The sequence below is a fragment of the Salminus brasiliensis genome, chromosome 2, assembly GCF_030463535.1.
Source record: "Salminus brasiliensis chromosome 2, fSalBra1.hap2, whole genome shotgun sequence".
Lineage (NCBI taxonomy): Eukaryota > Metazoa > Chordata > Actinopteri > Characiformes > Bryconidae > Salminus > Salminus brasiliensis.
The window spans coordinates 16373681-16386461 of record NC_132879.1 but is presented as its reverse complement, the minus strand read 5'-3'; the positions used below and the strand labels follow the sequence as shown (position 1 = coordinate 16386461).

The 12781-nt window shown below is 38.3% G+C and overlaps 1 protein-coding gene across 1 annotated transcript in view; it reads left to right on the top strand.

The window, feature by feature from the left end:
* Positions 1 to 8042, top strand: part of trpc7b (transient receptor potential cation channel, subfamily C, member 7b) — an 80510-nt gene extending 72468 nt beyond the window's left edge. Inside the window, exons 10-12 of the mRNA XM_072668638.1 lie at positions 96 to 173; positions 912 to 987; positions 1314 to 8042. Coding sequence (XP_072524739.1) covers positions 96 to 173; positions 912 to 987; positions 1314 to 1456 — 297 coding nt within the window. The 3' untranslated portion in view covers positions 1457 to 8042. The remainder of the gene's footprint in view (positions 1 to 95; positions 174 to 911; positions 988 to 1313) is intronic.
* The last annotated feature ends 4739 nt before the right edge of the window (positions 8043 to 12781 follow it).

Genomic DNA, 12781 nt, shown 5'->3' with positions numbered 1-12781 from the left:
AACCTGTAGAAACAAGCATCAGAGGCACTGAAGTGAAAGACAGTGGAGGTTGTTTGTAATTCTCATTAAATTATAATGCTTGTTTTGGGTTCCAGGATCGATACCGAGCTCACTCCAGAAGCAGAGAGGATTACACAGTGAAGAAGCCCATCAAAAACCCCACCCGCTACCAGGTACGCAGACAGCCATATAGATAAATAGACAGACAAATAGACAGACAGATAGATAGATAGATAGATAGATAGATAGATAGATAGACAGACAGACAGAGAGATAGACAGATAGATAGACAGACAGACAGACAGACAGACAGATAGATAGATAGATAGATAGATAGATAGACTGGTGCATACATTATTAAGAAGCCCCTTCACTGAAGATGTATGTTTAAATACTGTTGTGGTACCGCCAGGGATAAAAGATCAAGCCATTAGATTAGGCAGGAAAAGGCCATTAGATGAAATGTAAAGGTCACTTTCTCTTAAAGTTAGCTTTTCTAGGTATAGCAGTGATAGAACCTTTCTTTTCAGGTATTTCTGTGATGGCTCTCATTCATGATGTTCCTTGTTAAACCTCATGTAAACACACCAGCTTATAAATAGAGCTGTAGAAAAGACTATACTTTGAATGACTGCATGTGTATGGTTGTGTGTGTTAGTGTATGTGTGTGTGTGTGTGTGTGTGTGTGTGTGTGTGTGTGTGTTTAAGCTCATACCCAGTAAAGTCTCTGTTTAGCTTGTAGATCCTGTATTGTCATCCTGTATTAAGCCAACTGACAGTGAATAAAAGCACAGGAATGGAAGTGTACAGAACATTAAGCAGTGTATTTTCCTCTCTCCCTTTCTTTCTCTCTTCCTCCCCTCTCTCCATCTCTCTCTCTCTCCCTCTCTCTCTCTCTCTCTCACACACAGAAGATTATGAAGCGTCTCATAAAGAGATATGTTCTGAAGGCGCAGGTCGACAGGGAGAATGATGAAGTCAATGAGGGTAAAAATCTGATATGCTTAAAGGATTATTACATTTTCCAGTGCTCAGCGCCTGACTGGTGTGTGTGTGTGTGTGTGTATCTATCTATCTATCTATCTATCGCTCTATCTGTCTGTCCGTCTGTCTATCTATCTCTTTGTCTGTCTGTCTGCATGTCTGTCTGTCTATCTGTCTGTCTATATGTCCACCTGTCTATCAGTTTCTCTCTCTCTCTCTCTCTCTCTCTCTCTCTCTCTCTCTGTCTGTCAATTGAATCTGTTCCTACTGTTCTTACAGCTTGCTGCATTTATTCTGTGTGTGTGTGTGTGTGTGTGTGATTGCTGCAGGTGAGCTGAAGGAGATAAAGCAGGATATTTCCAGCCTGCGTTATGAGCTTCTGGAGGAGAAATCTCAGGCCACGGCAGAACTGGCCAACCTCATTCAACAACTCAGCGACAAGTTTGGCAAAAACACCAAAAAACAGCCCTGAGAACAGAAGAAGAGAAGAACAAGAGAAGAACAAGAGCAGGGAAGAGAATGGGGACACATTATATAAATAAAGGTGCCAGAAAGGTTCTTGAAGAGGTTTATTTTCCTTTAAGAATCTTTAAATTGATCAATCATTAAAAACATCACTTTAATTCATTCATCTGACAGATTCTTTAGGGAACTGGAGTGGCTGCTTTTTTGCATCACTCCAAGGAATTCTTTTTAGCACGGTAATTTTAAAGAATGCAAAGTTGAGAGGGAGAGAGAGGGAGAGAGCGAGAGAAAGCAAGAGAGCGCTAGAGAAACAGAGGCAGAGCAAGACAGAGGGAGAGAGAGCGATATAGAGAAAAAGCAAACAGCAGTGAAGTGTGATTAAAGTGAGGCGGAGAGTGTGATTAAGAGTACAATAAAGCCTTTCTCAATTGCTTTGACACAATTCTCAACTGCTTTTTAATTTTGTGGAACAAGCTCTTTCCACTTGTACATGAAATTCATCTGTCAAGTGCAATCACAAGCAACTGAAAACTGCACTTGAGAAATTCATCCTGTGAAGAAGAAAAGGCTGTTTGCTGTATTCTCCACTTTCCTTTATATGTTTGTCAGTTTGTCTATCTGACATTATCGAAGCTACGCGTGTAAAACCAACAAGAAGGCAACATGCGTTTGTTTGTGTATCACAAAAATGAGAAATGCTCACTCTGAAAAATGCTGACCGTTCATATCAAACTATTGCATAGATTTTACCCACGTCATTGATTTGCATTAGCAATGAATAGGTTTACTTAACTGAACAACAATAATCAGGTTTGCTCTGGATAATGTTTGATTGACTGCTGATGAACTACACTTGGTGAAGTATAATTATGAATACAGTAACAGAGAAATGGCATTGTGTTAAAATGAATGTCTAAACTCACACTTTGTACACTATATGTCCAAATGTTTTCTACCCCCCTTTTTAATTAGCAAATTGCAACTACTTCAAGGTGCTGACACATGTGTTCAGTCAATACAATCTGAGATTCTGCATAAGATCACCATGCTCAATACCAAGTGTTGGCTAGAGGGGTATAAAGAGCCTCAGGACTGGGCTTTGGAACTGCTTTGTGTAGAGGGATGGAGCTCCATCCAAACTCTTTGTCAGAACCAAATCATTCAACATTCAAATTCTTATAACAATGTCCTAAGATCTGGTGTAAAGCTTTCACAGAATGGGAGAGACTGGAGCAAAAGGGGACAAACCCCCTAGTATTACCTGCAATTTCAGAAGATAAGCAGAACTTCTGGACCTAAAGTGTACTTTATGTCTAAATAATGGTTGGATCCACGGTTCAAAAGTTTGGAATCAGTGTTTATAATAGTATAAAATCAGTCTAGCTACAGATTAACATAATGATTAATATGTCTCAATTATCTGTAAAGGTGTTACTGAGAGAAATGTAACCCACTTTTTTATTTTACTCCTGAAACTGAGAATGTTTTGAACTATGTAGAAAACCACACTCACAGCTCACTGTCAAAACTTCTCTCAGCAGCTTTCTACTGACTCTGAGCTGAGCTAAACTGCAACATTGTTAGTTTTAGCTTTAGGTCATTAGAAGGGATGAAAGAATGTTTCATTGATTTATTTAAATTGGGCTACATTCACAGTTTGCAATTATAAATATTTCTCCAGTTAATGTCCCATAACACCACTTTCTTTTTGCATAATTCAATATTTTCAGAAGTCCTTCAGCTTATTTGCTCTGTCCATATTTATATATGCTTTTACCTTTACAGCATTTTCCAGGGCAACTTTCTTGTATGACAAAGGTGCACCAATATAGTGTTAAGAGTCTTGCCCAAGGAGCACAGCATAGTCACCAAGACTGCGACTCAAGCCCCAGTCTCCCACATGGTGTGGTAGCTCCCTGAAAGGTAGTGGTGTTATCCATTGCTCCACATCAACCACATATAAATGCTACAGATGCTACCAGATAGTCTGGGGAGAACGTTTGAAGGCCATATCAACAGAAACCTTGCCAACACAGCAAGAGAACGACAATATACAATTGATATCACACTATTTCATATATTTGTATTGTTCCCAAAGTACTTAATACTCTACATTGAATAAATCATCAAATTACTATTTGCGTCTTGTTCATATTTTAGTCAAGTCAAGTCAAGTGGCTTTTATTGTCATTTCAGCTCTGTACAAGTACACAGTGAAATAAAATTAATACATTTTCCAGAACAAGAGTGCAACATGGAACAAAACGAGAACAAAAAACAATACAGAACAGACAAAAACAATACAGTACAGGACAGACTGCAGAAAGTGCAACATCCAAGACAGTACAATAAATACAATAAATATGATTCAGTTCTGAGCAGAGGTAATGAGTGTAAGGTTCATAGATATTTAACGAGTGGGGTATTAGTAATAAGGTGCATAGAAGGTACATAGAAATGTAACATGCTGTGACGTTATATGCAGACATCATACAACACACATGAAACATGAAACACAGCACTGAGGTAGTAAAGTGTAAATATTACTATTATTGGATGCAGATAGTTTTAAAATGCTATGGGTCATGGGGATTAGGGGTTTAGTTCAGTCTCTGTTGTTTTAATCTGAACATGTGCCACATAACTGTGTATGGATGACTGTACAAAATGTTATACATAGGTATTATTGTTTTAGTCATATATGACAAGTGATTCCAAACTTTTGAACAGTACAGATAATTACTAATATTATCATGTATAAAGGGATGTAATATATCAGTAGTAATGGGATATCTCCTGGGGTCTTCTTTGAACAGCAAAATTAGTTTTCAGTTCTACAGTAACGTTATACCATTCACTGTTCTTTTTTTTTTTTTTTTGGATATGTGTTTTTAATGAGGTATTCTAAAGCACTTTCTCTACAGACTGGGTTAATTGTGCTGAAATGTGAGCTCTGTTTCAGAATCTTGTTAAAGCAATTGAGAAAACCACTGTGAGCCAGAGGAGAGTGGGATGACAGTTGAAAAGATTATCCCTTGTTCAGGGTTACAGGGCAGAGGGAGGAATGCTGTCGGCACACTGAGAACATGGAGTGAGGAAAAAATAGCAGTGTACTTCTCTCCTCTTCTGTGTCTAGATACACTAAATTCCCCTGTAGAACACTAAATATGATCAGCGCTGCCTGGTTTTCTGGGTACAGATTAAGCCTGAGCCTGGCTTATACAGTATTGTGCAACCACCTTTTAGCACATCATTAAGACAGGATTACTCCTAAAAAAAACAGTACTGGTCCACTACAAACTCTCATTCCCTGGTAAACACTAGTCAGTGGAGGCATATGCATTGAAGTTTGATGCATTACACATGCAGAAAGCATCAAATAAAAAAAGAGGAAAAAGAAGCCAATGTCCATTTAGGAACACTTATTTTTAAGTGTTCGTAGCACCCAGTATATCAAATAGGGAGCCATTTGAGATTCAGCCTGAGTCTCTAACTCCAGTCTATTTCACTTAATATACACCTTAGCTCCTGAACCCTCCCCACATCCTGCAAGTGACATGCATGCAAGTGGGCACAGGCTCAGGCAGCAGAAAGAGGAGGTGTGAACAGCAGTGGGATTCAATTGGAATGCCCTACAGCAGCAATGCTCTCGGAATCTGAATACATCTGCAGAGGATAATAGATACAATAATCTGGAACATACCCTCAGGGTTCATGCAGCTTCTATAAACAGCAAGTTCAGGTCACGTATTCTAGGAAGAGATTCAAATAAAATCTAGGCAGTGAGGGTTTTATAATGGAGCTTGACAACAATGAAGCAGAACATAATTATTCATTTAAATGAATGGTCCACTGAAATCTCACGCTTCTACAGTTTTCCCCTACACCAAATAGTAGTACATTAGCCAAGGCATGTTTTTGCCATTTCAAAGGCTTTTCACATGACAAGTGCCACCTGTGCACCCTCCATCACGAGAAAGCTCCCTATTTAAGGCACTAATTAGAGCACAGCAGTTAGACTACACGCAAATTATATGTCTATAGAAGGTTGTGTACCCTGTGGCTGAGACACAAATAGCTCCCAATTGTGCATTTAGTCCATTATCTGTAGTGCAGGAGTCAATGATCAATCATTTTATGGTTCAAGCACAGAATCATCGATCATAAGGTAGTGGGTTCGATACCCTTTTAAATAATCTGCTACTGCCGGGCTCTTAATGGAGGCCCTTAACACTCTATGGTCCGGGGGCGCCATGATTTTGTGTGATTCCTTGTGTGTTTAAGGTGGTAGTAACTTCAGACTCCGACAGATGGTACTGCACAAGGATGATCGGACTATATATACCTGCGGGGTGTGTGATGGGATTCATAGATTGAGAAGAGGTGAATGGAAAATGGGCCACAAAGCAGATGTTTGTGATTGGCAAAAGGAGTGACTTCATTTAGGTATGCCAAAGGCCATAGTGTAAAAGAAAGTAGAATTTGCATTTGAATTTGCAGGTGTATCAAAGCATACGGTCATACTGGTCTACCAGCAGAGCCAGAAATCTCAGTCTACAGTAAATCCTCAAAAACCATCTCAAGGAGCCTAAAGTCACTACCACCTTAAAAATGCAAGGTAAACATTTGTTTGTCCAGGGACCTTATAATGACAATTAAACTAATGATGACCTTATTGAACAATGTGTATGTCACACAAAAATCTCCAAAATGGCAATTACAGAAAAACCTTGTCTTTCAATGAAAGTCAATGTAAATGATTTTTATTACATGTAATTTTGGAGCATTTCTATTGATACCTTCATCAACATCCACACATCAAATCTGCCAGATTCACATTATTTAAAAAAAGTGAAAAAATGATACCCTGTGCTTTTATCATAATTAATCATAAATAAACCACTATAAACAACCACCGTTCTTGCCACAGATACCGCCTTCAGAAAACTTGGAGCCCTATGCTACTTGAATAGTTTGTGTATAGAGAGAACAGGCACTGCAATCTATATTTCAGTCCAACATTTTGGTGAACCATTTAACTACTCAATAACTTTTAACATATCTAAGAAGAATATCTTAAAATACATAAAGCTGAACAAAATACCTAAAAAAACCTAACTGTACAGCCCCCATAGCACGAATACCCAGTTCAATTACTGTAGATGTCTGGATTTTGCTGAAATGCACTGTTTGAGCAGTTTTCTCTGGTAAGTTCCCAGGAATTGAATCAAAAACACAGAGGGTGTTAAAATGGAAGTTACAGATAAATACACTACAGTGTGATGCTATACTTATTAGATCAGCACATCGTTTGCAATGTGCAAAAAAGGAAAATACAAAAAAGTAAAACGGGTCATTTTTACCAAACTGTACAGTTTTGTAGCCTAACTTTCTTGTGCCCAATCACATTGTCTTGTGATCATAATATAGTAGCAAACACTGGGCACAAGGTCAAAGTGAGTTATAATGGTAATATATAATTTCTTGGGCACTTCTGAAAGGACTGTGACCTTTGGGAACACTCAGATGCCACAAACAGAGCCTCCAGAATGGCGAGACAGAGAGAGAAGTGAGGAAGGAGGCATATAAAGAGCAGAGAACAGCACACAGGGTGACTGCAGACGTGCATTGCATTCAGGGACATTATTTCCTGTCCAGAATGGAAACATAAGAAGCAAGGGGTGTAAAAAAGCACAGAAACCATTGTGACATAGCTGAGGCTTGTAGACTGTAAAATAAAAGTGCTGTACTTTCCGTCTGATTTAAAAGGTCCTCACAGTCATTAACAGTCACTGTAACGGCTCCTTTCCACTCTTTAACAGGCTGTCTAATTAACCCATGTCACACATATACATTCTCCAAGACTATTCTCAGCTTTTTACTGTGTATTATACTCTTTTAGGAAATGTCTCAAACCAATTAAATTTAGCCATGGATATTTCTTTATGTGCAATTGTGTGTATTTAGTGCCACCATTGGCATTTGTAGTAAAGGAAAATGGCAAAAAGAAAGGTCTTTAAATATCACTTGCTTGATCTTACATAAAAATATCAGATAAATCTCACCCCTCAGTTATTTTAATGTTCAATATTCATGAAAAGATTTTTTTTCAACAAATATATGTATTAATTGCTGGCATTCTTTCATGTAATGCTGCATGCACCCTCTGTTTCTCAAGATAACAGCAGTGAATCCTCTCTGAGTCATGCAGGATGAAATAGGAGAACACACATAAAGGATCTGAGACATCCCTCCATACGAAGCATCTCTATTCCATTCAGAGTCAATGGCCCTTTCTTATGGAATCAGCTCTGTTGCTCAGCCCACAGGTTCTCAGCAGTGTTCATCAGGGCAATAAGGTAGCTTAAATCTGTTCTTGCTGAACCATGTGGATGTCAAGGTGTGCCTTTGTCCCTGAGCATCCAGCCATATACCATTCATAACCTCATGGTAGACAAAAATGCTCTAGCATGACAACGTCCACCATCATATTTCACTGTGGGAAACAAGTTATCTTCTGCATTACTTTGATTTGTTATGCACCTTGTTGTTTTTTCACTCTCATCTATCAATAATGTTCAATGTTCTAGTAATGTTTTGTGAATCCTAAAATCATACAATATGTGTTCAATGTCTGTATTTTAGTAGTTTGATTATATTTTGATATTTTCAAGCAAGATCATCCTGTTCAAGGTAACACGAATCACTGAATCTGAATTCATTTAACATTGCTTTTGTTTCAAGTAAACCATAGCAAGATAGTATATCTTCAGATAATTGGTCACCAAGCCAACTTTAAAATGATATGATGAACTGTGCTTAGTAGGTCCTGAGACATTAAGTAACAAAGTAAAGGGTTTTAGGTTGATTTTTAAAAGATTCTGGTTGGCTTTATTCCAGCCTGGTCTCAAGACAAAATTGTACATATGTGACTGAAAGCCCATTTCAGGATACGTACAAGGTGAACTAAAAAGTTTGTAGGTGGACCTTTATGTATATGCCCTGATTACTGAAGCAACCCAGACACACAAAAATCGAATGATTTGTGTGTTACTAACTGAACCTCAACCTCACCATAACCCTTAACCCAAACCTCACTATACTATACTCTACCCTCTCTTAAGCATAACCTAGTTATCCTAAGTTAACCTAACCCTTAACCTAACCCTTAACCCAACCCTTACCCTAACCTAAACCTTTGCCATACCCTAAACCTAACCTACTATACCTAATTGTAATTTTAACCTAAACATAACCCTAACCCTAACTCTTACTATAACCTAAACATAACCTGCTAAACCTAAATGTAATTCTAATCTAAATGTAGGCTAAACTTAACCTAACCCTTAACCATAACCTTAACCATAACTTAAGCTTAACCTAACCCTGTCCCTGACCCTAACATCATCCTAAACATGACTATAGTAGAAGACAAATCTTACAGTTTCATCAGAAGTTTACATCCATTAAATCTGTCATAAGTACTGTGGTACCGCTGTTTTCTCAATTGTTCTTCAAGTACAGGACAGACTGGGCTGTGTGTATTTGGTAAAACAGCGCCACCAGTGGACGTTATGAAAGATTGGACAGGATTGTAAAACATATGGATGAATGCAATGCTTTGCAAATGTTTCTTGGGGTGGGAGTTCATTCATTTTCAAGATCAAATTTGACTGAATGAAGATGATTTTCAGTGAACACTTCGGTGGAGAAAAATTAAATGTAGAAACTGTATTTTTCACCTGCATGAGAAAAATGCTGATTAAGTTGTGATATTTTTTGAAAAACAATGATTTGATTGATATTTTAGATAGAATATATAAATAAATAAACCCTCTTAGAATTGTGGATTCATTGTTGCTTTGTGTATTTATGTGTATGTATGTGTATATATGTGTGTGCGTTTATGCCTTGCCAAATGGCTGTTAATCAGCCAGTATCTACACTGCATTCTGGCTGTGTGTGCTGGCAGAACACGGTCTGTTTCATAGACTGAACGTTCCCTGCTGACTGTCCTGGTGGGTTTTCTGCTTGGCAAGCTGGACAGTGGTTGCATTGCTTCACAGGACATACCTATTATGACCACTCAAGTCATGTGTCACTTTTTTGCTGACATAATGCATGTTTACAATGACAGTGCAGCCTCTGTGGCAGCATCACAGTTCCATTAGTCTCACAGTAGAGAGAACTCTGTGCTATCAGAAAACACTTGGCCATCCCCAGGCACCTTTGACAGGTTATTTTGCCCTCTTGATGGCACTGTCACTGGCCTGTCATTACAGCCATGTCGAAAGTAAAGCCAGGGGGACCATGACTGATGGAATTAGAGATGGACATAGGTTCTCTGGTGGCCTCTCTCTCTCATATGCACTCTGTATCTACCTGCAATTTCCCTGATGGTTTCTAACAGCACGAGGAAATCAAACAAGCATTATTTTATTTACCCAATGTGATAGAGCTTTTTTAATAAAGGAGGGAAAATCTATCAGCACTAGTCCAAATGAATGGAGCACATTAGACTTTTATGTTACGACCTGATGTTATAGCCTTCATTAGAAAGGATATGAACATTTTGAGGGACTCTTCATTGATCCACTGAGTGAATATTCTTAATAATTAGGGACCCAAGCACCAAATATGCTGGAAACATAATGTTTTGTTCAGATATTATTTCTCTATTTTTGCATCACACATGATTGTTGGACGAGATGCTAAAACATTGTAATAGCGCACTAATGTCTAACTCTAATGGCACTCTAATGGCACAATCTGTACCCTGTCGAAAGATTAGGGTTTAACTGATTTGAATGCAAAAAGCCTCTACATCAGTGTTTCATCTATTCTTCCATACTCTTCCCCATTACATCATCATCCTCTTCTGGATTCTATTCCCCGTTGCATTGCTTTGCGTCTTAGGGCGACGTGTCCTATTCTGCAATGACATCCACTCAAGCAAGACCAAACATCTGGTCATCAATCTCTCTCACGCTCTCTCTCTCTCGCACATACAATTATAGACAATTGCACATAAACACAGGAAATACACAGACAAACATTTACAATGTCATGAAACATGCATATGCAATCCTTGTATCTCTGAAATGGTAATTAAAAAAGGCAAATACACTGTTGACTGTGACTTATATTAAAGGTAACACTATTAAAAGTCACTTTCTTTTTGTCCAGTCAGAACTCTTCATATGGATTTGTTCAATTTCCACCAGCAGTTCAACTCATTTTATTTACAATCTTTCACAGTCGAATTGTTTCATTTCTCAGATCAGAATTGAAATTCTCAAAATTGTTATTTCAATCTCCACATCTCCAGGTGTGCAGATCATAATAGCATTTCTCATTGTGTTTCACATTTTGCAAATGCTTTGTACATTCATGCAAATGCTCATGTACAATTGTCTGCTGTTTTTTGCATTATCAATTGCTTCTGTCATGTTTATCAAAACATGTTCTACTGATTGTCTGTTGAATTGTCTTACTCTAGATAGATAGATAGATCTAAACACATGCAAACACACATTACCAGTGAGGTCCCTAAGGCTGGATCTTGTGACGTCTTATTTATTAAAAACTGTATTTCATTCTGTTCACCCAAACAGCCTCAACCATAGAAATAGAACATTCAGTCTATTTCCACTGCACTCTAAAAAAAGAACTGAATGTGTAGTGTATGTGTGTGTGTGTATGTGTGTGTGTGTGAGTGTGTGTGTGTGCTAATGTGTGTATGTGTGTGTGTTTATGTGTGTGTGTACTGTGAGATCTATTTCTGAATGCTTTCTGAATCTAAAAAAAAAAAAGCTGCATTTCCCTCATAGACTTTCTAGCTGTATCTGGGTAAAATTATTATACCATCTCCATCTTCTCTCCAGGAACTCACGATCCTCCTCAGCTGGATATATTTTTTCACTTTAAGCAACATGATTGAACACAGCAGTTAACTGTCAAGCTCTTTGTAAAGCAGGTGCGTATAAACAGAGAAAATGCTCAACTGTGAAAATCAATGGGTATACAGGACTGGAGCTGAGAACCCCTTTACTACTCTCTTCATCATCCTGCTCTTGTAGAAATATTTCAATCTAATAATTCAGTAAGTGATTTAGTAAAGTCTGGTTACACAACCTTTTATTTACTGCTTTGTATGTTGTTACAGTTAATATGACTTCATTTCAGTTTATTATTTGGATATTGACATATACAGTCAATTCAGAATGTTAGGTTACACCTGATATGGAATGAACTCGACCCATTTTATCAGCTCCACTTATCATATATCACTTGTATAGTTACAAAGTGCAGTCCATCTGTTTCTCTGCATACCTTGTTAGCCTTCTTTCACCCTGTTCTTTAATGGTCAGGACCCCACAGGACCACCGTAGAGCAGCTATTATTTGCGCGGTGGGTCATTCTCAGCACTGTAGTGACACTGACATGGTGGTGGTTTGTTAGTGTGTGTTAGCAGTGACACAAAAACCTCACATTTCCAAATATGAACTTTACAGAAAAATGGAAAGGAAAACACCTTGACAATGGAAGATCTTACTCTAGGTCATTTTTGGGCATTTCTATCGATCAATTCCTACTGAGTCCTACTAGAATTCCTACTAGATTCTAATTAAGTCAAAAACTTTTTGATAAATTCTGTCTTATTTGGTAGCCATGTGAATACCAGTGGTTAATCAGCTCTGACGTACTCATATGTACTAAGGCCATGAGCTACAGATCGGTCAGAATATTTTCAGTTTCAGTAAACTGAAAGAAGCAAGTTGTATCCATCAGAAATAGGGATCTACACAAATTTTGGTAATATTTGATATTTTGCATATAATAACACATTGAAAAGGGTTTGATAAGCTTCAAGCATTCTATTAATTACAAAGTACAATATGTTTAAAACTGGGCAGTTTTAAATCTACCAGACTATCTTCCACTGTAATTGGAATCCTTGCCGGCCTTGGAATTACCAGCTCTGCACGGCAATGGTTTGCATCGTACCTACAGGGGCGCTCATACCAGGTAACATGGCAGGGGAACATGTCCGCTCCTTGTAGTCTCTCCACTGGCGTTCCACAAGGCTTGGTGCTTGGTCCTCTTCCTTTCTTACTCTATACTAGCTCTCTTGGTAAAGTGATATCTTCCCATGGATTCTCTTACCGCTGTTACGTCAATGACTCATCCTTTCTTTCCCACCGTCTGACACACAGGTTTCTATCCACATCTCAGCATGTCTCACTGATGTCTCTTCCTGGATGGCGGCTCACCACCTTAAACTCAACCCCAGCAAGACGGAGCTGCTGTGCATCCCGGAAACTGCTGGACT